At 37.5% G+C, this 26028-nt stretch overlaps 1 protein-coding gene across 3 annotated transcripts in view; it reads left to right on the top strand.

The window, feature by feature from the left end:
• The window catches only part of LOC118281944 (restin homolog), a 133480-nt gene extending 108133 nt beyond the window's left edge, over nt 1-25347 (top strand). For 2 of the 3 annotated variants that reach the window (XM_035602788.2, XM_050707541.1), the window contains 18 exons: nt 3986-4054; nt 5580-5657; nt 11756-11905; nt 16134-16529; nt 16653-17162; nt 17274-17380; nt 17736-17868; nt 18077-18181; nt 19407-19579; nt 19835-20045; nt 20768-20977; nt 21215-21451; nt 21657-21842; nt 22273-22803; nt 23166-23354; nt 23888-23956; nt 24516-24597; nt 24773-25347. In XM_035602788.2, coding sequence (XP_035458681.2) covers nt 3986-4054; nt 5580-5657; nt 11756-11905; nt 16134-16529; nt 16653-17162; nt 17274-17380; nt 17736-17868; nt 18077-18181; nt 19407-19579; nt 19835-20045; nt 20768-20977; nt 21215-21451; nt 21657-21842; nt 22273-22803; nt 23166-23354; nt 23888-23956; nt 24516-24572 — 3411 coding nt within the window. In that variant the 3' untranslated portion in view covers nt 24573-24597; nt 24773-25347. The remainder of the gene's footprint in view (nt 1-3985; nt 4055-5579; nt 5658-11755; nt 11906-16133; nt 16530-16652; nt 17163-17273; nt 17381-17735; nt 17869-18076; nt 18182-19406; nt 19580-19834; nt 20046-20767; nt 20978-21214; nt 21452-21656; nt 21843-22272; nt 22804-23165; nt 23355-23887; nt 23957-24515; nt 24598-24772) is intronic. The other variant, XM_050707540.1, reaches the window with a different exon arrangement.
• Nucleotides 25348-26028: the final 681 nt, after the last annotated feature.

Genomic DNA, 26028 nt, shown 5'->3' with positions numbered 1-26028 from the left:
GTTACTGGGGGACTTTAACGCCCATCACCAGGAGTGGCTGTTCCCATACCAGTGCACTGACCATGCTGGGAGGGAAATGCGTAAGCTTGCGCTAACGCTTGGCCTGACCCAGCTGGTCCAGGAGGCCACAAGGGTGCCCGATGTCGACTCGCACACTGCCAACTGCTTAGACCTTCTGCTGACAACTGATCCAGACAGCTACTCGGTGTCAGTTTCTTCACCCTTGGGTAGCTCTGACCACTGTCTGGTGAAATCCGTATCCACGTACTCCCCACCGGATCCTTGTCCCAGAGGATCTCGGCGGATGTGGCGGTACAAGTCAGCAGATTGGGATGGGATGCGATCTTTTTTTGCATCCTATCCTTGGCGGCCTGTCTGCTTCTCTACTGAGGACCCGTCAGCTTGTGCGGATGCCATAACGGGGGTGTTGCGTCAGGGCATGGAATACTACATTCCATTCTCGGATGCGACATCTTTCGGTGGGACTCGTCCATGGTTCGATGCCGACTGCAGACGTGCTGAAGCGCGAAAGCATGCGGCATACTTGGCATGGGCGGATGCCAGGCGTCGTAGGGCTGACGATATTCTTCAGAGGAAGAGAGCCTATAACCGGGCTGCCAAGTCATGCAAAAAGGCATTACGGATGGCTCGGTTCAACCACATTGGCCGAATAGGGAACAAACTGGCTTCTTACCCAGCGGGTAGTAAAGCGTTTTGGTCCCTGGCCAAGGCGGTTGAATCGAACTTCTGCCGCCCTTCACTCCCACCTCTCCTGGGGCCTAACGGGACGCTGGCACACACCGCGGTAGAGAAAGCGAACCTGTTTGCTTCTCTATTTGCGGAATCTTCACGTCTTGATACTGGTGGCGCTTTGCCTCCTTCTCTCCATAGAGTTTGCGAGACGAATATGTCAAAAATTCGCATACGACAGAAGGAGGTATATAAGACGTTGCGTAATCTTGACGTGAACAAGGCCAGTGGCCCCGACGGAATCCCAGCCGTGGTTTTAAAAATCTGTGCGCCTGAGTTGTCTCCAATCCTGACACGCCTGTTTCGACTTTCTTTGGAGACTGGTCAAGTGCCGGTTGCATGGAAGCTAGCCAACGTGCAGCCTGTGCCCAAAAAAGGTAGTCGTGCCGACCCTAATAATTACCGGCCCATCACGGTCACGTCCATACTCTGCAAGAGTATGGAACGTGTACTTAACAACAGGCTCCTGGCATACCTTGAAGGTAACGACCTCCTCAGTGATCAGCAGTATGGGTTTCGCCGCAACCGATCCACTGGGGACCTTCTTGCGTATGCCACCCACATTTGGAGCGAGGCCATCGAGAAGCACGGGGAGGCAATAGCGGTCTCTCTCGATATATCGAAGGCCTTTGACAGGGTTTGGCACGACAGCCTTATCGGCAAGCTTCCTGCATATGGACTTCCCGCTGATCTGTGCAGATGGATTGCAGACTTCCTGAGGGATCGGTCAATTCGAGTAGTCATTGATGGCTGCTCGTCTGACCAATTTGGCATCAACGCCGGAGTCCCTCAGGGGTCAGTACTTTCAGCAACGCTCTTTTTGCTGCACATCAACGACCTGCTTAAGCCCGGTATCTTTGGGTATGCAGATGACAGCACAGTTGTTGAAAGGTATGTGTCCGATGCGCGGAGTAGCGGAACACAGATCCGGTCTCAAAGAGAATCCATGGTCGAACGGTTGAACTCGTCCTTGAAGGCGGTTTCCGATTGGGGTGACGCCAACTTGGTCAAGTTCAACGCTACCAAAACCCAGGCGTGTCTATTCTCTGCCAAACGGAGTCAATTCCCGCTGGCTCCGACTTTCCGAAATGTGTCCGTTCCGGTAGCGGATCGTCTTGAGCTTCTGGGCGTAACTCTATCGCCAACGCTTAACTTCGGCTCTTATATAGAGTCGAAGGCGCATCTGGCTGGTAGGAAGTTGGGTATTCTCTCGAAGGTGAGACGGTACTTCACACCGAAACAACTGCTGAGCCTGTACCAAGCGCAGGTTCGGTCATGTATGGAGTACTGTTCTCACCTTTGGGACGGCTCGGCCAAATACCAGCTGGATGCGCTCGAACACATTGAAAGGCGTGCCAAGAGGCTCATCAATGACGATGCGCTTGTGGAGGCCCGGCTTCAAAGCCTTGAACACAGGCGCAAGGTCGCAAGCCTTTCCGTTTTTTACCGGATACATTTCGGAGAGTGTGCGGGGGAATTGCACAACTTGATTCCCCCTAGTCCTTTTCATCATCGAACCACAAGACAATCGGCGAGGCGTAACCGCTTCATGGTAGATATCCCACCCACTCGCACGAAGCGCTTCGCTTCAAGCTTCCTTGTGCGAACTGCTAGGGAGTGGAACTCCTTGCCGGAGTCTGTGTTTCCTGATGGGTATAACTTGGGTGTCTTCAAGGCCCGAGTGAATAGGTTGCTTATGGGCAGACGTGCTCCACCGTAGGCCGTATCATCACTTACCATCAGGTGAGATAGCGGCCAAACGTCGACCCATTAAATGTAAAAAAAAAAAAAAAAAAAAAAAACCGGGGTGGTTTTAGTAATTTTACACGCTCTAGTCTTTCTCTCCAAAGGTTGTCACTGTCTACAGGTAAAATAAAAAAAAAGAACTTAATGCATTCAGAACTGCGGTGTGCCCCGGGGGTTTACCAGGGCTTCGGTTCGAAAAGCAGGAGTAGCAACGGGGTAGTTTTTAGTCAGTAAGAGTCTGACATTTTTTCTCGCCTCGCCCAAGTCACTGGACGATATTCCCCCTTAAAAAAAACATTTGGGAATACTGAATTCTTTTATTTTTCTTTTTTTTTACTTAGTTGTAAGTTGTTCTAACTTAGGTATTATTAGAACGTTTTACATCAACTTATCACATAGAAAAATATAAGAAAAGGTTGTTTAGCCTTAACCATGTCAACATCGGGTGAAACTTTCTATAAAATAAAGGGTTGTCGACAACCAGTTCGACTGGTCGCTGTATTAATGTTGAGATAAGTGCAAAAGTTCAGGTAATCCATACTTATCAGCGGCTTGTATTGCCATTTGTGGCAAATTATGCCATAAGTTAATGCACTTGAGAAAACTTGATTTAAACGCTGGTTTTAAACACTGTATTTATGTTTATCAACATCGTGTTTGATAAACGAATGATTATTACAAGTAAACGATAAACGCCTATCGAAAATTGTATAGCAATGCGTTGAAGAAGATGTGCTATGATAATTATGGTAGGCGCTCAAAGTTGTGATTCATTCTTTGTTGCTGCATTGGGACTATATGCGATAACTATACTGCGAAAACAAAATTATACCTTGTAATAATAATTTAGTGACTTAATCCAATTAAATTAAAATAAAAAACTAAGATTTGTAATGTTCTCGTCTGCGCGTTAAGCTGATTTATCTATTAAACAGTTAGTCATATCATTGAAATGACACAGTTAAGCTCCACGATTTATCACAAACAAGTCCACTTTTATTTTCATTACGGTGTTGCAACCGGAGCGCCGGTCACGACCCGGTCCGGTCCGGATGTCAGCCGCAGGCTCGCGATGACAGATCGCATAGAAATTAGTAACCTGCACGAGATAGGAAGATAATTTGTAGCACTTATGATTTATAGTGCAAGGTTGTAGGTTGCAGGGATTATGCAATGTTTTGTAGACTTGTAACTAAGTAGATAGTGTCTGCATACTCAGGTGGCGAGAATGTGAGACGATTGTATCTTTTGTTTGTTATAGTTTATTATGTAAGTAGCTGATGTTAATTATTTTTAAGCGACTTCAAAAAAAGGAGGTTCTCACTTTGACGTGTATGTATTTTAGTGTGCGATTATCTCGCGTTTGGCTGAAGCGATTTTGGTGCCGTTTTCAGTGCAGTATTTTTCAGACTTTTAAAATTGAGGTTCGCACTTTAATTACACAAACTACAAATCATATACGTTACAATTATTTTCTTATTTGTTCCAGGAAAAAGGGAAGACGAACCGAGAAGATTTGAAAACCGACATACAGCATCGGAAGGAAACGTTTTATAGGGTACGTATATAACACGATACACATATACATATTTACATAAAGAAATAAATTAACAAACAATATTGACATTTACCATTTAATTTTACTAATACATATAAAGTACTAGATACTTCCGCGCGGTTTCATCGGCTCTGCTTGGCTCCTATTGATTGTAGCGTGATGTTGTAGCATAGTTTCATCCTTCCTCGATAAATGGGCTATCCAACACAAATAGAATGATTTAAATCGGACCAGTAGTTTTGGAGATTAGTGCGTTCAAACAAACAAACCATTAAACTCTTCACCTTATGTACATAATATATTGGTACGGTACTAGATTTTCTCTAACCAACCTGAGAGAAGATAAAACCGTAAATATTAGTTTAGTATCTAATAATAGACTCAGTACCTATGTGGCCTAGTTTTTCAAGGAAACTCGACCGTCAACCTTATCTTTTCATGAATTTTGATGAAGAAGAAAATTTGTTTTATGTAGTAAGTTCAGTTAGTTGAATACTTAAGGCAACAGGTGTTTACACGTAATGGGAATTTGTGACAGAAAAAGTAATGTTACTTATGTGTATTACAAGTGACGTCATAATAATGTCACTCGGTCGATATCCTTTTACTGGATCATTAAGTCATTTCAAATAATAATCCTACTGTGTCGTGTCTGTATAGAAAGGGTCTATGTCATCTAGTCTAGACTAATAAATAAAATTGTAGTGTCTGTAACCTTCAAACAACCGCTCTTTAATAATATAGTTACATACTAAACATAAACCCAAATCACATTTCGAAAATGTTTGTCTGTCTGTCTTTTTGTTACGGCATATCTATGAAACGGCTGTACCGATATTGATGGGAATTTTATTGGCAGATAGCTGATGTACTAACTAGTAATTTAGGTCTACTTTTATTTTCGAAAACTTCTGTCTGAAGTCATTATTCTACGTAGTTATTTACAGTTTGTTTATACTCGTAATTCAATCAATGTAATGCACGCAGGCAATGTTCTAACGAATCACGCACGCTTTGAAAAAGGTCAAATTCTACAGACATTCTAGATACATTGCAGCTATCGAGATATTTATATCGTACCTATGTATATTATTTTAAATGTTTCGACTTCATGTGAGCACTGACTATCTTATATTTTGTAACGTATCACTCGATCTGTAACTTTAGTAGGAGTTTGCTTTACATTTAAAGTGATCGAAACGAAAGCACGTTTGGCGCTTTGATTGGCCGGCTCGAATAAACCAACTGTACTTATAATAAAGGACACAATTTGTAGTAACAGTCCATACTTAGACATTTGATAGAGATTAGGCAGCAGCGCTCTCTGATAAACCTGAAAATTTTCTACTGCGGTACCTATTCATAAATTCTCCAACCAGTTTGCACCACCTTTAATAATTTTCTTTTGAATGAACAAAGTTATAACAGCATACTACAGGAACCTAGAGACATACATGGATCTTAGAAATATACGAAAGATGACGTCATAATAGTCATAATGAATATGTGATTTTTTTTTTTGCAGGAGGCTCCGTCAGACGAGGATTCCGCGGTGTCGTCCGCGCCCGCCTCGCTGTCACCCCAACCGGCCAACGACATGTGGGTCAGTATCTAACCTAACTACGAACCGAAATTATATCTATCTACTTGTAATAAAGTCCTTTTATATTTTTATAAACAGTTTTATAACTATCAAAAGACATATTAACTGAAAACTCACGGTTTACTGACGTATATTAATTAGAATATACCTATAGGTAATTAGAATAATGTGTGTCAAATCAAATCAATGGAGAAAACCTCCTGTTTTGAGTCTCAGTAGTTTTGAGTCAGACGTCGCCGCGTCTGCGCACGCTGCTCATGATGAAGAGTCCCTCTGTAACTCGAAACTAGTAGAGCTTTTCTCCATTAATACACGTGACTAAACCGTAACTTTTTAGTTATAGTCCTTTTAAATAAAAATAGTTATAACTCTTACCTAAGTACCTACTTGGTTGAAAACATCTATTTATCATGACAACGTGAATTTATAGCATCACAATACGCAGACAGTGATTTGATTCACTAACCAGAAATGTACAACAATTTCCCTAAGATCGCCTACTATTATCGTCAGGGTTTGCAACTGTTATTTATGTTCTTAGACAAAATTGTATCGGCCATTTTACTTAGCCTTTCAATGGACAAAGCCATCGAGATAGATGGTGTTCATAATAATTGCGTAACGGTGTTTAAATAATACCTAAGGCAATGTTTAAAGTTTTAACAGCGACTTTGTCTTGGACACTATTGTATTTTTTGGGAAATCTTCCCTTAATGTTCATTCACCTAAGCTTGTCAAAAAATCCTTAAATATCGAATTTCGACTTCCCATAGCTGCTGATTTCAATAATCGGCATCAATCCAAAATCTTTATATTGAGATCTATTTTTGACATTAGTCCTGTGACTATAAAGGACAAAATTGTAGTATGAAAAAATCCTCCCTCAAATAGCTGACTGACTGACGAACAAAAACTAGAAAGCTACCTTTTTTTTTTTTTTGAGGGGGAAAATCATCCAATGACTTTTCTCGCCTTGGGTGAGGCGAGAGGGAGTGTCAGACTCTTACTGACTAAAAACCACCCCGTTCCTTCTCCTGCTTTTCGAGCCGGAGCCCCGGTAAACCCGCTAGGTAGTCCGCAGCTCCGGGTCAGTAGAAAGCTACCTAGCTACCAAATTTCAATACCAATCTTAACCCAAAATCGCTGAATCGATCTTCATTTTTAGCAAAAACTCTATAGAACCACAGGGCTCCAAACCCTTACACCTAAGTACCTATACTTATTAGTTGTATTTTGTAATACACAACAAATCTAGAATTGAGTCTATGCTTCCGTGAAATCTGAATTGTAAGTAAGTATTTACTAAGCAACTAGCTATAAAGCCGAATGTATCGGAATTACCTAATTCTTGTACAAGGAAGAATCTGTTTGGAAAGCCAGTTGCTTTCGATATCCGTTGCTACGTCGTGCGTAAACATTTAATGTTCTAAAGCCGATGATTAATGTCAATAATTTTAATTGATGCCTGATTTTGCATGGTAATTTGGTTGAATGAGCTGTTTATGTAATAACGAAGGTACTTGGTAGGTAACTGAGTAGGCACAGTTAAAGTAAGTATACACTAATACCCGCCGACTATATTCTTTTAAAAAGATGATCAATATTTTCTCCTAGAGAATTTCGTGTTTGTAAATATGTATGTACATAATTACTGTTTGCAATTACATTCAAATCTTTAACCCCTAGTATTAATTATGTTATCGGCTTACTGACGTAACTGTTTGACGAGGAACTCGACTAGTTTCAAGACATGTTAGAGGCGCATATTTATGAGCAGCATGCCACGAAACAAGACGCGGCGACTGTCGCGCTGTTATTGTACGAGAGTAAGCCGATAATATAATAATTAATTTTGTATGTCTAACGAAAGTAATAATGGCAACGTAGATCTACGCAAGACACAAAGCAAGTTTTATTGTGTCTCATATATGACAGAAAAGAGGATGAATGTTTTCAATCACACCAGAACAGCTGCTCTGATTTAGTTGAAAATTGTTAGCAGTTATTACTGCCATTATATTTAATGGCATAATATGTATTGAATATGCAGAAGCCATTGGCAGTCTGGCAGAAGTTAATATTAAATAATTAGCTATCTGTTGAGTAAACAATAAAATTCGATGCAATTACTTAAACATTAGGTGTCGCGCCTTCCACGTAAATATTGATTTTACCACTGAAGGTCGTCTTTAATCATTAAACTAATAGTCGTTTTGTATTTATGGACGGTGTTAAAGCTCCTACCACAGTTTCATAGTATTAGGTCATACGAAATATGTTTATGTATACCTAGACATGGTTAGATATCTCGTGTATTGAATGAAAAGTTTTAATAACTTATTAAAATACTGCTAAGATACAATAAGATACTGCTACGATGTATCCATATTAGGTGGATAATTTTAGTAATATGTTTATGTTTGTCTGAAAGAAATCGCCGTGTGGGATAAGACCGCCCATTGTACTCTAATTACCATTATAATGAAAATGTGTTTTATGTATGTGTGCAATAGAGTATAAAATAAATAAATATGTTGTTATAAAGGTCCATAGATCGAGTGCCATAAACTGACGGTTTCCAAATCTAGGTAAAGTTCCCGTTAAACTTATAGAGAAAATCAAAAACCTCAATTCCACGAAGATACAAACAAACACAAACACATGATTGAATTAGCATTAACATTGAAAATAAATCAGCCGTCGACATCTTACCCATCAAGACAAACCAGTATAAACTGACCTTTGTATATTCTAAAAGATTATACAAAGCGAGACCACGATAAACTGGTTTTGTATAGCTTCATGTAACGCTGTCGATTAAATCAGCTTTAAGACAAGACAAACATTATGACGAAATCAATATGGCCAACCACTGCTGGACAAAAGGCGATTATACATGTAACGGGTCAATTAAACCCACTCGCAGTATAAAGTTGGCTATCCAAGTGACGTTAAACGCCTTCTACGTGCAATGTAAAGTACAGTTTATACTAATGGTATGGTTACTGCCGCCGCAGTAGACATTTTGAAGATAAATGTTATGGGATTCTAAGCTCTTTGCTATGTTCGTAAGATGTAATGTTCACAGTGTACATAGATTAGGGAAATAGGCGCTGTGTGGGTTTAAAAATGATTTTTATTGAATGGTTAAAGAGCACGACCTTTCATACGTTCTTAAACTAAGGACTTAAATGTAATACGTTACCTATCTTTGATTATCTTTGCCGAATTACATATATGTACCGACTCTATTTTCGAGTTATAACTATGTACTTTCTTAGGTTATTTAGACACCACTGACAAACGGTGAAAGAAAACGTCGTGTGGAAACCTGGGCTTATAATTACTAGTTATAAATTTGAAATTGCCATCTTTTCCGTGTGAGAAGAGTCCTTTGGTCTATATTGGCCCATTTATAGGCTGTTGATGTGATGTGATGTGATGATCATCATTTATAATCACTAATAACTTATCACTATATCACATAGGTAGATGTTATCTCTACACGCGTGTAATCTAGTAACTCATTGTCTTGGAACAGAGACATCCAAAAAGTCGTTTACTTGTTAGTTATTTTACAACATGATTAATTTACACGCAATGTCTTTCATACGGACACAAGATCTATGGAGTAGCAGTTCATTAACATCGATGTTCAGTGTCAGGATTAATTAAGAAAAGAGTAATAGAGTCGATAAATCTTATTATTTTCACTTGTTGACGTAAAACAATGTCAAAAGTGTGGGAGAGTCATGCTTCGGCACGAATAGGCCGGCTCGACCGAAGTGATGCGTCGGCCTCACAGAAAACCGACGTGTAACAATGCTTGCGTTGTGTGAGGTTATCGAAGGCCTAATTCCCCCTTTGCCAATCTTTCCAATCCCCGATTCCCCAACAACCCTTAATTTCCCAGCCCCCAAAAGGTCGGCAACGCACCTGTAACGCCTTTGGTGTTTCGAGCAGCGGCGATTACCCACCATCAGGTGATCCGTCTGCTAATTTACCGGTTTATACCGGCTTTCGGGAATGTCGGTTATGAGGTGTTTGTAAAATATGTTTAAAAAAAATGACAGTAAGTGTTACAGTCGTGCATTGTGTGGCATCGATGTCCAAATTAAATTAGACTACCTAAATTAAGAAATGATTGAATACAATGCGTGAATGCGTGATATACATACCGAAAATGGTATGTAGGTATGTATTTCAATTTTGCGCCGTCAATGACAAAAGTTTAATAAATAGGTTCATATTTACATATGGGTATTAAAACATAAATTCCATATTAGGAACAAAATAGTAACATATCTAATTTCGTAAGATCCTACATACAACATAATTATTGAAAGAAACATTTTAGTATTTAATTTCTTTTATAATTAATTTCATCACAGCTCTCAAAACATTACACCTTACCTAATATTTTCAATGGACGATTTAGTTACAATAAAAATATTACAGAAATAAAATAGCCATAGATCCACGAGCCATACAATTAATATGCCATACACAATTGCCGTCGATTGTACTAAGACTTATTGTTTTACACACAAGCGTAACATTTGGTACAGTAGGTACTGCCAGCAGGTCAACCTATCCTTTCCTCTTAAATACATTCAATCAATTTTCAACTTTACAGCTAAACGAGATAAAGGTGATAATCTATTGTTGATCATGGAGGAGGTTGATGTGCAATTGTCTACAATTTTCCGGCGCCAGCGCTGACGTGTGTAGGCTGACACATGGCTACAAAATGGAGCTATACAATCCAGTTTATCTTGATCTCGCTTTGTATTCTCCTTTCGCACTTTCATCGGCCAGTTTATACTGGTTTGTATAACTTGATATACAGTCATATGTACTTCTCAAAGAATGCTAAACGACCTTGGGACATGAGAGGATCGCTAAGCTCGGCTTATAATGTCAAATAGTATTGCAGTATAAACATTTTGTCACCTAGTAAACTATTGGCTTGGCTCTTGCGTCATTGTATTGTAGCTCTAAGTTCTGTAGGGTGACTAAGTCTTGTTACTTGAGCGTACTTAGTTTCGAAAGGATATTAAAATAGTTTGATGAAAATTGGCAAAGGTTCTATGTCAATTTCACTGAATTACCATAATAACATCACATATCTACATTACCTCCTTCAATGTGTACTCAAAAGATTTTATTAATTTTCTATAAAACAATACAAGTTAGACACGGCTTTATTTAAACAAACAGATACTAAAGAGGTACTAAGGAAAATATTCAATGCATAATTCAATTTCTTAATGTGGGTAGAACCAGTTAGATGATCATTATACGCACAAGGTTAGAAAAGCAATAATAATTAATTAAAAACAATTTCTATGCCGACTACGATAGCACAAAGGATGTCAGCAGTATCATAGCACTAACAGCTTTGTTAATAAGTAAACAATAATAATTCTGTATGTTGCAACAAATAGGTTAAAAGGCATTTAATTAATTTCCGTTTCGCGTATTACAAAAGGTTGATATTGAATGAAATATGTCGGCAATAGTTTCAACATTATCTAATTTGTTCCGCTCGTATCTAAATTGGTGAAACATGCGAGTGTTGTCCATAGAAACTGCGCCCAAACCACGACCCGAGTGGGTGTTACCTGTGTAGGTTAATCTTTTAATCGTATACACAGAACTACTCTAATTTGGTCAAAACGATATAATCTAGGCTGTTTGCATGTTGAAATGTCCACCTGACCAACAATAGGAGGTATCATTAATATTTTGTTTTTGGACAGGGTTATAAAATTAATTTCTTATTAAATGCCAGGCTTATAATTATTCATTTAAAATTGCCTAATAGAAATCCTTTTAGGTTTTGATTTACGTAATCATATTGAAATCGTTTTTTTATATAATAGTTATGTCTTTAGACATTTATAAATTACTTAGTATATTACCACTAGTTGAAATTATGTTCTTTTAACACTTAAACTTGTCATATTTTTGGATTTGTACGATTTACTTTTTCAGATTTACTACTTATTACAAAATGTTTTTCTTTGCAACTATTACTAGGTACTTTTTACAGTAATGTCCTACAGCAACAAAACTGATGGTCCCTTCCGTTTCAGTCATGCGGCCAATGCCGTTCGTCGGCGGAGCGCGCGTCGGCCGCTGCGCGGGAGTGCACGCGCCTTGCGGACGCGTTGCGAGACGCGCGCGACCAACTCGAGCTCATGGAGTTCAGGCTTTTAGAGCTGGAAGACGCACATCCTGATAAGGTAGACACCATTTTTAAAAATATTTTTTTTTTAAATTGTTTTTTTTTTTAAGTGAGTGAAATCGTTGTGAAGTGATTTATTCCAATTTTCTTTTAACGCTGTGACGTTTTCCCGCGCGTGATTAGATTGTTTTATTTGTTTTTGTGTTAACAACGTCATTATATCGTGAAGGTGAAGGCTTATGGTTTTCAATGGATGTTACAACGTGTAATGATGAATGGAAATAACATTAATAAGGTAATTTTTAGCTCTTTTTGTGATTTGTGAATTTTGTACTGTGGGTTAGATTTTTCAGTTAATGTGAATTTTGTTTTTATCCAAATTGCGTCTATTTAATCACTAGTTAAGACGTAAAATACACTGCGATTTAAGTGTTGAATTTACAAGTCATGTAATCACTATGTCTTACATAAAACATTAATACAATGTACCTAATTCATAGAGATTGGATTTGATTGTGTTACTGAAACATTGCGCGATTACAAGATTTTCTTAGGAGTTAATCCATCATTACAAAATGTTACTAGTCTAGACTTTAGATTAGAGACTAGGTACCAATTTCTCTGTAATTCCTTGACCAAGGTTTTAACCACAATAAAACCAACGTATTTATAGTATATTTTACTTAAATATCTATTGCTATTAGAGATGTCAGGGCTATTAAATTTAGGTATCTATACCCACCTTTTTTTTGACGGGGGAAAATCACTTAATTACTTCTCTCGGGCGAGGCGAGAGGGAGTGTCAGAATCTTTCTGACTAAAAACCACCCCGTTCCTACTCCTGCTTTTCGAGCCGGAGCCCCAGTAAATCCGCTAGGTAGTCTGCAGCTCCGGGTCGGCATCAGCCCTAATGGGCCCCACGCTTACATCAAACAATAATTCAATACAAATATTAATTACCACTTTTTTATTAAACACCATTATTATAGGTATAATACTCCGTTTAAACAACTTTCTCACGTAATATTGATTACTAATGCCCTTGACCCCGGGCCACACACATTCTCCATACACGACAGAGGTCACGAACAACTGGACGCCGTGTCTAAAGGTGCGTTCAAACGCCATGGCGTAGTTGTCAAAAGTCATAGTATCGAGACAATGAGTCATATCAATTGTATTGACGGTGTTTAGAAGGCTTTTGAAGGTGAAAAATTGGTATATAGAACACGTGTCTATTTATTGTTACATTAGATTTTTTTTATGAAACACGTAAACGAGCATACGTATCACCTGATAGTAAGCAATCGCCGCGGCCCGTGGACCCTTTGAAACACCAGAGGCGTTATAAGTGCGTTGCCGGCTTTTTGGGGGTTAGGAATTTAAGGTTTGTTGTTCAGGAATCGGGGATTGGGAAGGGGGAATTGGGCCCCCGGTAACCTCACTAACACAACGCAAGCGTTGTTTCACGTCGGACTTCTGTGAGGCCGTGGTATCAGTCCGGTCGAGCCGGCCCATTCGTGCCGAAGCAAAGCTCTCCCATTATAGAGTTAGAATAGTTTTTAGATTATCTGCACAGAGTAGGTATTATCTGTGATCGATGGTCTAATGAATATTTAATTTGTCACTTAAGTGCAAATGAGCCACTTAAGTAAACTAAAAAATGTAGGTGCGAGTGTTAAAATGCAGGCGTATTTCAATAAAACTGTGATTTATTTAATATATTCTATCAATGAACTATAAAAAACTCACGGTTTAAACTGAACTCGTTTCGAAACTAGTAGAGCTTTTCTCCATTAATGTTTTTTAGTAAACTGTGTAGTTTTTAGTAAATTTTTTAGTTAATTTACTATGTCTCACGATAGTTACCTATTATAAAAATATATTTAAAGTCTTTCACGTCTTTTGTAAAATCATTATTCACATATTTAATAACTCTATCTCGTGTACTATGTTCTCTCTCATTATCCTTTATTTGATTGTCTGAACTTTAAAAGAGATGATGACCTCTGAGTTTGTTTCGGCTTATCAGAGTAGTCCTATAGGAAATGCCGGCCTCATCTAGTTATTTCAAAGATTGACGTGTTAAAGTGTTATCTTATAACCAACTTGCAAAAATAATTATCATTTATTTATTTATAACTACCAAACAATCTGAACACCTCTACGCGTTTCATAAATCGTGTATTTTCAAAGTCAAAGTCAAAACATTTATTTCAATTAATCCTAAACAACTTGAATTGCTAGGCGCTCATTCCAAAGTATAAAGTATTCCTTTCTGGGACAGCACAATATGAACACACCGTAATGTTCTTTCAAATATAACTTAAAGTTTTAACGGATACGCCAATGTGCCATTGATCATTATTAACGGTATTGCCACTTATTTCATTTCTATGGCGGCCGGGGGACCGGACGTATGTTCGCTTATGGCTTATGGGACAATTCGATGGCTGCTTACCTCATTCTCTTAGTCATTCACCTTCGTATCACTCACGTTGATAAATAAAACATATCTATACCTATGTTTACTAAGTAAATTGGTAGTGACTTAAGTAAGGTACTGCGCAGTTTAGAGGCAATGTTTTTATTCATATCCGGATACTTTACTGTTTGTTCCATGTCTAGTGCATTGATATGCTAGACGGTATTTTACGGTATATGTATTAATAGCGTTACATTAAGTAGTAAGTACGTTATAAACATTTTTAATAACTTCTAACTGAAATCAAAGTGGTGTGACGTCGAATGTTATCTAGACTCATAAATAAAATTGTTTGTAATATTGAAATAACTCATTTTTACTACATGCATATGAATATACAAGCGATATCAAAATAATACTTTTTACAATATTTTTTGTCTGTCTGTCTTTTTGTTCCAGCTAAACTCTGAAATGGCTGGATTGTTTATGACGGGTTTTTTATAGGTAGCTGATGTACTTAGGAGTAACTTAGGCTATTTTTTTTTTAAATTAAGTCACAAAGTCCGTCCGTTGTAGTAAAATAATAAAGCTAGTAAAATATTTATATGATGTTTTACCAGGAAGCACATATTTCTGTTATCTCCCTTATCTTAGCCGTACGTCTCTACCAGAATCTTCACTAATTATTTCATTTACCTACGTTAAGAACGTCTCCAGTTATTACAAAAGTAATTACAACATTCATTGACGCATACCGTGCCCAAGCAGACATCACTTAAGGCATTATGTTGTCTTTAAACTGACTTATGTAAATGTCCACATGATTCACAAAGGTATAACAATTCATCACCGGATGACTTCATAAATTCTCTTTGTAAGAATCAGTTAAGAAGTCGGTAAGCCACAGCGAAGATTTTCTCTCCGTCAGCAAGCCAGACAATTTATCTCATGTGTACCCGTTAGCCGCAACTTGATACGGTCCACAAAATTAATTTAATACCCCCATCAATAACACGAGTAAGTCACAATAAACATGTCTAGCCGCCTTCGTTAACTCAATTATAGCTTCCAAAGTAATTATCCAGTAATTTTACGCTTTGCATCTAACTCTCTCAATGTTTGGAGATCGCTAGCAATCTGTCCATCTGTACCGCATGGGATTTGTTGCGGAACTAATTTGTTGGCAACTAATAGAATAATCGATTCGTTATTTTTTTACGAAACGCTTCGCCTTGTAATTAATTGATTGGAATTGATCTGTCCTCAAACTGTTTGTTTATAGATACAATAGAGTGACGCTAGATTCGCGATTCTTTTATTCTGTTTAGGACAAGATCATTGCAACCTTTAACTTATTTCTAAGTAAATCCTTCAATGCCGGACACAAAGGAATTGTGAATGAGGAAGCGAAACTCGTCTCAATAACTCCATGTTAGCTGGTTATTATGTTTGCACGAGCGACGAACGACCGCCTATTATAGTAGCAACATTCTACAACATACTTAATCTGTATCAGAAAGAAAAAAACGCTTTACTCAGGTATATTTGTCAACGCCTACAACAACGCGCTTGTTAAGCCGCTAGCCGCCTAAACAGAACCACTACGGTCCAATTAACGAGAGAGTTCGGTCCGATGCTTGGCACCCATTTTTATTTCGATTTAGTATCATATGTGTGATGTAAAGTGATTGTTGTGTTTCGAAAAACGTAACGTAATACCGTCTAACCTTCTTGCAAAATGCAATTGTCTACATTCGCGATATTTACAAGGATTGCTAGATTATTCAGTGGTCTGAAAACAGTACTTTTTTCTGTAGGTGTGTAGATATCAAGTGATATAGTTGTTTGTGTTCTCTTCCAGGGTCCCAGAGACAACCTCACGGACACAGATTCGGGTTGTGTATCTCCAGGCTCACGTATCAAGGATTCCGCGTCGCCTGAACTCAAACGAATGGATTCCGGATACAAATCCCCACACGCTCCTAGTAGCCCCTGTAATCCCCGAAGGCACTTGGGAACACCACACGATGACTTCAAAGAAGATTTTGCGAGGGCCCAAGTGCTAGCCGACATTTTAGACAAGAACTCCGAAGCCACCAGTGATTCCCTCAAAAGCAACCCAGTCAAGGAACATTTGGAACAAATGATACTGAATGCGGCGTCTGCGGAGGATAGGGCCTGCTTGGAGCAAGTTCTAATGCTGCTATACAACCTACAAGCGTTGAGCAGTTCTGTCAGCGAAGATGAATGCTATCAGGTGAGTAAAAAACTTACATAAACTGTCATTATTATTTGACATTAAAAATAATCAACAATCAATAGCCATTACAATGTAATAGTTTAGCAATAATTAAAACAATAACCAAATTGCCGTTTTAAGGTAAAACCGAAAAAAATATGTGACCTGAGATTCAAACAAGAAACTGACAAGACTCAAAAGGCGATCGCAACAGTAACGCCTTACCAACAGAAAGGATACAAATGCGAGTCCTTGGAGAGTCTTTGCAGTGAAGAGCGAAAACCAAGCAACGTTCTGCAGGAGAGCGGCATCTTTGAAGGTGTTGAGACAGAGTCAAAGAGTACGCAAACAGACGTCAACGAAAGTTTTGAATGTAGCGGTGAGCTAAACACCGAAATACAACGACTGAATAGTATAAGAGAGAAGTTAGAGAGACAAGGAGTTAGAAATAGGACACTAAGTACTAAAGAAGATGGAGACGGCTTGGAGTGTAGGTGTGTGAAGTTGGGAAAGAAACACAAGCAGTATTACGAGAGGAGGCTTAAGTTCTTGGAGGGAAAGATCTCGATTTACGAAGCAGCACAAGACGTTAAAGAGGCTAAATTAGCACAGAGATTGCAGAAAGAGTTCCTTCTTGAAAACAGAATACAGGTAAATGTGAACAAATAACTTAACGACTTTCATGTTAGCGTTGATTGGTATGATAGCCTCAAGAAGATTTTCCATTGTGAGTAAGTATAAAGTTTTGACTTTGTTTTATAGGAGCTCGAAACGCAACTATCCGAATTACAAGACAAGTACGAGAGATTAGAGGAAGATTGCTGTGAACTAGAAGAAATCGAAAATGACACCCGTTTACATTGGCAGCAGTAAGTATCGTGACGTCATTATCACATTTAAATATGCATAGCGATAATGTTTATTTAGTTTGAACGCGATAGTAATGGATAGGAATGCAGTCGACGGCCTTACAAAAATGTTGAATATTTATGAAGGAATTCTAATTATAATTGTATACCTATTACTTATCTATGAATTTAGCAGTTTAGCCACAATTTTTCGACAAGTTTTCTAACGACTTTCTAACAAGTTTCTTGTCATTTACGAAAATTCTAATGATAACATTGACTCCTAAAAATGTTCACTCTTTTCATTCAACCATAGCTGGCAATGGTGTTGTTCTTACTGTTTTTTTATTGCTAAAGAGATATTTTTCGTTTCCAGGCTTGAGATGGACTATGAGCTCTGTTCAGCTCAACTAAGGGACATGACGGAGCAACGAGAATGTTCTCGGTCACAGGCCGAGCGCCTGATGGCTGAGCTTACCAATAGGGAGTGCACATTAAAAGCGAGAGAGGTAAAACACTTGACATTGATTACTAAATATTCAAACATTTTGTTCCTGTAATTACAGTTGCGGTTGCGTTTTTTGAACAAGAAAGAGAGAGAGAATTAGACACTTTTGTATAGACAAATGGAAATTAATTTTGATTGGTTCTTCAAAATAATACTTTAAATGATGTTCTGTATAATGATGTTACAGAAAAATATGTTTATATTTCCAGAATGAGTTACGCACGAGGTTAGAGAAGTTGGAGAGAGCGGTGCCGGCACTGATAGCGTGGAACGTCGTCCAAGCAGTTGGAGCTGATCTATCGTGTGGTGGAAAGGTATATATATTACTTTTAATATTAAATGTGCAGGAACCTGACATAGATAATCTTTACTAACTACTAACATTAGAACTTTGAAAGGGATATTGACCATGTTTGTAATAGGGATGAGTTAGTCAAGTAGAGATGGAAGGAATAGTATCGTAATTGAATAAAAGAAAAAATAAAACTATGTTTAAATCCATTAACGATAAATCGAAAACAAAAATCCAAAAAATGTGTTACCACAGATGCCTTGTTTATGGTTTTTGATGTCAGTTTTTTTAAACATAGTTTTTATTTTTAATTTAATAGGCATAGGTAAATAATGAAACAAGTCGCAAATAAACGAAATATGGCCACATCTATTCCTAAATCTAAACCTGATGAGCCAAACCTAATGATAATCTTCTTTAATCAGGTCATAACTTCAAAGAATACAATTCTCAATTCGTTTGCTGTAAGTATACTTTATACAAATGGGATATGACCACATCCATTGGAACCTAAATCTAAACCTAATGAGTTTTATCTTCTTTGATCAGGTCAAACTAATATCCTCAAAGAATACAATTGTCAGTTCATGTGTAAGTATATTTTTGAAAGAATTTCCTTTGAACTCCTATCCATTGAGGAGTTGTACCTTCCAACATCAGCTCATCGACATTAAATGATAATCATCAGGCTTAAATGCTTGAACAGCCTTATGGAATTGTCCTTATGATTTGAGGGTCATTCTCAATTTTTCTGCGATCTCATCACCAAATGCTGACCAGGTAACAGCAGTACCTTCCAATTTAAAAGTATACCCTATCAAAACAAAAAAATGAATCAAGTAAATCAGATTAGCAATACTTAAGTTATTGCCGTGGAAATATACGAAGTATCGTGAAATAGTAATCGTAATTATAGTGCTCATGAAATAGAACTATCGAACCAATCTACTTCATTATTTTATAAGATCATACAGCTATTTCTTGTCGAACAAAAAAAGTCAAGTAAATCGGTCCATAAACCTCGGCGTAATCAGTTTTACATAGGTACCTACATAGAAAAAGAAAGCAACAAAAATAGCATACCAACCAAATTACGAACCTCCTCCTCCTTTTTAGGTAGTCGGTTAAAAAGAGAGTGGCCTATATACCCTGTAGCGAGTGAACCTGGGCTGATATGTTGATAATCATGAGTAATCCTAATCCTAATTAGTCAATTAGACAATTATTTCTAATGCTTTCTTCCACAGCGAGCTCTAATAAGCCGTATGAGTGGCTACGGCGAGGACACTCGCAAGGCCGTGCAGCAGATACGGCAGGAGTGCCGGCAGTACGGCACCCGGTGCGGTGCGCTCGTCGCCTGGAACGACATCACCACCGGGTCCACGCCCACCGAACAGGAGTTGCAGAAACAAGTCAACAAGTGAGTTAACATAATTTTAAAATGAACTAGCAAACCCGGCGAACTCTGTTTCGCCACCAATGATTTTCCCTGATTTCCTGATTTTTTATTGCATCCTGAATTTTCTTTGCTATAAACCTCACGGAGCTCGAGACCTTTCCAACGAATGCAAAATCGTGGAATTTTTATACTATAGATTACATCAAAAGGATACTTATCATTATTTTTTCTAGAAAAACTGTATCATAATCCTAACATGATTTCTCATTTTTTCAGGTTATTAACCGAAAAGAAGAGGATAGAAAGTCAAACTGAAGAAACGAAAAGAAAGCTCGAACAGAGAGTCCATCAATTGGAAGAAGAATTGGATACTGCAAAGAGACAGATAACGGCAACGGTCTGCGGAGGAGAAGCTAAGAAAGAGAAGATTGAAGAAGAAATCTCAGATTTAGAATCACAGTTGAGAAAAGATCAAGAAACTGGAAAGGTTTGTCATATAATTGTTACCTTAGAAATATGTCATTCTTCTATTAGTGACGTTACTTTATGGAACCAAATATCGTTTAACGAGTAAAATTATTTATATCATCACGAGGTTTTAGGATAGGTCATTTTTTTTTTTTTTTTTTTTATATATATTGAATGGGCCGACGTTTGGCCGCTATCTCGCCTGATGTAGTAGTACGTAGTTCTTTTTTATTCTTACCAATTCGATAATAATGGAAATATATATATTATGCATCAAACAAAACCAAGTTTCGCATAACAGATTGAACTGATGTAATAGTGCACAGCTTGAATACCATTCATAGTGTTTCCTGATAACGTAGTCACACATACTTGTGCGAATTAGAGCGTTGTTTTACGAGTATCGTACGCAGTAGCACATTAAATCTCAAAGCATGACGATTCGTTTGATGAAATCTTGATCGGGTTTTGCTAAGAATCAGAGAACTGATAAGTGTTGCGCTTTCTTATTGCTTTAGACGTTGTTAATGTTAATAGTATTTTCAGTGTTCGATACTTCGTTTTACTGTAGGTGTGACATATTACAGGATTTTGTAGATTTTAGATTCATGTAGTTGCAGTTGTTAGTTGTAATCATGGAAAATAAGAGACTCAGTATTTGATTTTACAAAATTGTGTATGACATCATTGCTGTGAATTTATTGACAATAAATATTAACGAAGAACTTGTTTCATCTGCAGCAACCCGCAGACCCAGCGATGGGCACGAAGATACGAGCGTTATTGATCAGCGAGCAAGAACTTAAGAACAGGGTCTCAGAGCTGGAGAGAAGAGAGGCAGCGTACTTGGAGATGTTGACGCAAGCAGACGACATGTGGGCGGAGATGGAGGGCGGATACAAGAAGAGGATCCAGGAGTCACAAACATTGGAGACCACACTCAAGAACAGGGTAAGATGGTTTAGTTATTTGTTGATTAGAAGCGTTGTAATAAAATATTTGCATAGGTTCTGTGTTTTATGTAATTTCTATGTATTCTAATTAAAAGAAATTTACGTACTTATATTCATGTGTCTTTTAATTTGTGATTGAATTAGGTCTTAATTTAAACTGAGTGTCATGGTCACGATTTTTATAGAGGTTACGATTTCACTATTAACTCTACTGATGATTGTAATTTTTTTTCAGGTTATAAAAGTAGAAAATGAGCGTGACCACTACAGGAAGTGCTTTGAACCGCTAAAGAAGAAACTGAAAGAAGTAGAAGAGTCTGAATCAGGAATGCGCATAGCGTTGGAGAAAGCCGAGAGAGATACTAAACTCCTCAAAGATCAGAATGCGAATCTACACAGCGAGCTAAACAAAGCAGAACAAGAAGTTAGGAAATCTGAAATAGCGTTCAGGAGCCTCGATGCTAAGTTCAAGGTATGTGCTTCTCAGAAGTAGTAGTAGTAAGAGTATCTGTACATAACTTTCTTAAAAAACCTAATATTTGCTACTATGGCATTTAAGAAATTAAGATACTAACGTGTTGATGCGTTTTGACTTTTTGTATAACTTTTGGAAGTTCTACCTAAATAACATAAATAGAGCAGATTAAGAATTTAATTTGAAACGAATTTGATTACAGAAAGAGATAGAGCAGTTGAGAAAATTGAATAAACACTTGGACACTGATCTGAAGTCTCACAAGGAATCAGCGAAAAGGGCGGAGAAGAGTTTCGTCGGGGACTTGGAGTCTATTAGGAAGGAACTGGCTCGAGCCTACAAGAATAATCAAGATCTAGAAGTAACTAATAGTGAACTTAAGGAGGAGGTATGTTTGAAAGGCTAACATAAAATAGGGGCGATAATGAATAGCAGATTACTTAAATTGGAAATAATAGTTTTTTAATAATTTATCTAAGAAAGTATGGGAACGGTATTTACCTTAATTTTAACGTATCTCATTGGTGGAGGATAATTAGTTTTATTCATAATTTTGGCGATATGTGTAACTTCAATATTTTATAGTTAGCTAGTAGTTAATGGCTTAGCTATATGTGTAGTTGCTTTGGGTATGCTAATGGTAACGCTATTAATGTTTTGCTGCTTTTTAAACTAACACACAGTGCATGAATGCTTCACACCTATTTTGATGGATCAAATCGCTCGGCTCACGACAGTGCATGCTCCGTACTGTGGTTGTGATGTGTAAATATGCATGGAAGCCTTCGAAGAAATTCTAAGAAGAAATGTGTTCTCAGGTCGAATCTCTGGAAAAACAGCTTGCTTTGACTCAGAAAGCTTTAACACAATGCAAAAGGAAGTGTGACGAGAAGGTAAAGACTTTGAGTCACGAGTTGTCCATCAAAACTGAAGAGTTAGAAGAATTGAGGAGTGAAACTATGCGACAGTCGTTCCACGCTTCTCGCGTAGAATTGCAGCCGGATAGGACTGAATATATTGACGAAGGCTATTCTGTATACACGGCGGTACCAAAGAAGACAGACTACGGGAGAATGCATCATAGTATGAGCTACATAACGCCGGAGTCTCGCTGCTCGTGCCCGGCGATGCGCAGCCAGCTGGTCGGGCAGCTGATCGAGGACCTGTTCGAACGGGTGCACAACACTGTGGACGACGACCTGACCAGACTGTGCAACGACATCAATATGATTAATAGTAGAGAAGTGACTGCTGAAACCAAAGCGAAAATTACAAATTACCTCTTAATGGCTATCTCGAAGGAGCTCGTTAGGTCTATAGGGGACGCTGATGCTAAGACTGATACAGAGGTCAGTATGGTAACGGTTTGTTTCTCATTAATAATTACCATCCATTGTGACTAAAGTATAATTGCATTAGATTAAGTATGTTTGATTGTACTAATCAATTTGAGAATCATGTCAACCTAATAATGGTTTCGGTCGATATATTTAATTTTAATGACGTGGTAACCTGGGTTGTTTGATTTAATATCTTCTGCCTTGTGGTTTCTTTTACTTTTTGTCTTATTTTATACTTATTAGATGTTTTTTAAACAAAAGATAAAACATTTTTTGAATGCAATAAATTTGTTAAGATCGTCACGTCACTTTGATATATGAGCACTGTAGTTGTAGCAGCTAGTGGTTGCAGTAAGAGAGTGTGTGCGCAGGAGTGGCGGCGCGGCGCGTCGTCGATGTCGCAGGCGAGCGCGCACATGTCGTGCGGCTCGCAGCACGCGTCCAACGCCAGCGTGGTGGCGGGCGCCGAGCGGCTCGCCTCCGTCAGCTGCGCCTGCGCCGCCGCGCGCCTCGTTACCAAGCGCCCCGACCTCTCCAATGCTGTCAAACGCTGTCAGGAGGTAACCTAGTTTGCTTTGTCTTTTAAACTTTAAAATCTTTTTACTTAAGAATTGTCAAAGAATTATATTAGTTATTTTTTTGTTTTAAATAAGCATTATCTGATGACCCATTAAATAAAAATACTTTCTCGTTGTGGTTTATGTAATATTTAAATAAACATATAAAGATTACCAACAAAACAGTTAAAAAATAACTAAGAATTATATTAATGTTTTTTTTAACAAGATAAATTAATGAAGCCTAATTATATTATTTATTCATTTATTGGGATAAATGTTAATGTGTTCGCAATGTAAGTCTTAAATATCTTTGTATTTATCCTTGACAAAAAATTAATTATGTATATAGAAGTAGTACTGATCCAAGAAATAAGAGGAAATAGTATTTATTTGTAGTTAATATTTTACCGATTGGTTTAGTATGATATGCTGGCATTATGTGTATAGATAGATATTTTTTTCTTTATTAGAATATGAGTATCAAGATATTATATTTTTATAACTAACTCAGTCAATCATCTCTCTATTTGCAGGAAGTTCTGGATCACGGCGATGTTAAAATCATGGAGGAGCAATTAGCGAATGCAATCGAAAGTATTGTTGTAAGTATTCAAACTATTTATTCAAGTTAATTTACAGTTGCATAGATTTATTAAAAGGTTAAATTGAATATTTGTTATTAAAAATTGATAAATAAAATAGAATAATGTGAGAATTCCTATAGGTATATAAAGTTTTTAAATGCAAATCGACTAATGCGTAGAGTTAGTTAAATCTTTCCATGCGGCCGGTTCTCGTATTGAGTTCACGCTTTGCGCGTATACGAGATTAATAGCAGCAAATGCTGCTACGCTGCTACGAACTACGCGTAACGGACTACGATCTATGTGCTACGAACTACGCACTGTGAACTACGCACTACGAGTACTACGACAGTAGTATTTCAGTGTAAACTTGTGTCAAATTAGGGCTTTATAGATTTAGGTAGGGCTACAGACTTGACTTTATACGAGATTTGATTACTTTATGACGGTACGAGCTATAATATGGTGTCGCAATATTTTACGTATGATATTTCTCAGAATATATGATATTTTTCAGAATGTATTTTATGTGATTGTTAGTTATTACGCCACTAAACATTTTTTTTCATTGTTACAGAATTGTCCATCTTGTGCGTTGGGTACAAATGCGATAGTTTGGAGCACGGATGTTTAACAACGCCATTTTCGTGCGATTTTATGTAAGTGCTATGAAAACCGAATCGAAATTGTGTTAACAATACTCAAATAATAATGTACCATTAACATTTTTCCTTACTTTGAAAAATTGTTTTATACATGTATGTATTTTTTTATTGGTAGCATATTTTTTATACTCTATAGTACCTAAGAACTTTGTTTTTTTTTCTGTTCCAGGTGTAATACCTCCACCGACCTCACTCTGGTGCCTTCATTAGTTAAGCCGTTAGAAACTTACGAAGTGTAAATATATTTGTATCATAATAACATAATACTCCTATTTTAATGAAGTAACGTAACCGATAAGCGAATCATATCGAACAAGTGTACCTACATTCGAATAAGGAAACTTTGAATACGCATCAATTCTCGACGTATTTTTGTTTTTTTTTCTGTGCCAATTGTGTTTTGTAATAAAATCTTGCGTGCAATAAGATTTTTGTAGTAAACTGTTAATAGATCTGATAATCATAATTGATATAATTATGTATCGTCATATTTTTTTAAACGAACCAAAATTGAAGGACTTTTTTGTAATTTCTTTCGACCGTTTTTATTGTATCATTGCAAGCAAGTGTTGTTTTGTGTAAATAATATTATAATTATTATTCGATGACGAATCAATGTTTTGTTTTATTAACAATCGAGTCACTCACAAAATTAGATACATTGTCTTTCTCTATTTTATGTAATAAAAAGATGATTTAATTTAGAAGATGATTCATTGATTGATTAAAAACTTATTATTTAAATAGTGTTGTTTTATTTTAACGAAATATTTTTGTACATACCTATGTGTGAATCCTCAAAAATGAATATTGGTATAAAAGTAAAGGAGGAGAAGGGGACTTTTGGGCCCAGCAGTTAACTAGTTGAAATGTATATTTAAAAAAACCGTCATATTTTTCTAAAGGAAATCACAAAATATGGTACCTTGTTTCTATCTAGAAAGCGAGAAAACTTAAATTAAGTTATAAAACTAAATAATCATTTACGTATAACGTACTCTGTGAAATTAAATAAATACTTTTTAAATAATGCCTCCCGGCAATACTTCTATCTGACACCAGTCAGTCACCGATTGACAGATGAAACTCGTTCGTTGTGTTTCGTTCTGAGTGCGCACGTATTTTCCATGTTTTATTGTTTAACCCCACGATCTCGGCTTTATGACTCTCTATTTTGGACAACTGTTTAAGCCTATCAATCGGATATTGACGACATGGATCGCTGTGTAAATTGTACGATTGCGACTGGTCGCAGTAGGTAACTCTATTGGCAGAAGAGTCTTGGAAGATGAGGCGATTTTATCCGTTATTCGTCAGTGGCGTGCATCTCAGCCTGTATAATATGGTATCTCAGTTGGGAAAGATACCAAGAAAATATAGACCTACGTACCCCGACCCCCTACACAATTCTTAGATGACATTCTC

This window comes from Spodoptera frugiperda, chromosome 31 (genome assembly GCF_023101765.2).
Source record: "Spodoptera frugiperda isolate SF20-4 chromosome 31, AGI-APGP_CSIRO_Sfru_2.0, whole genome shotgun sequence".
Classification (NCBI taxonomy): Eukaryota; Metazoa; Arthropoda; class Insecta; order Lepidoptera; family Noctuidae; genus Spodoptera; species Spodoptera frugiperda.
The sequence above is the reverse complement of the archived record's forward strand: the minus strand, read 5'-3'. Positions and strand labels throughout refer to the sequence as shown.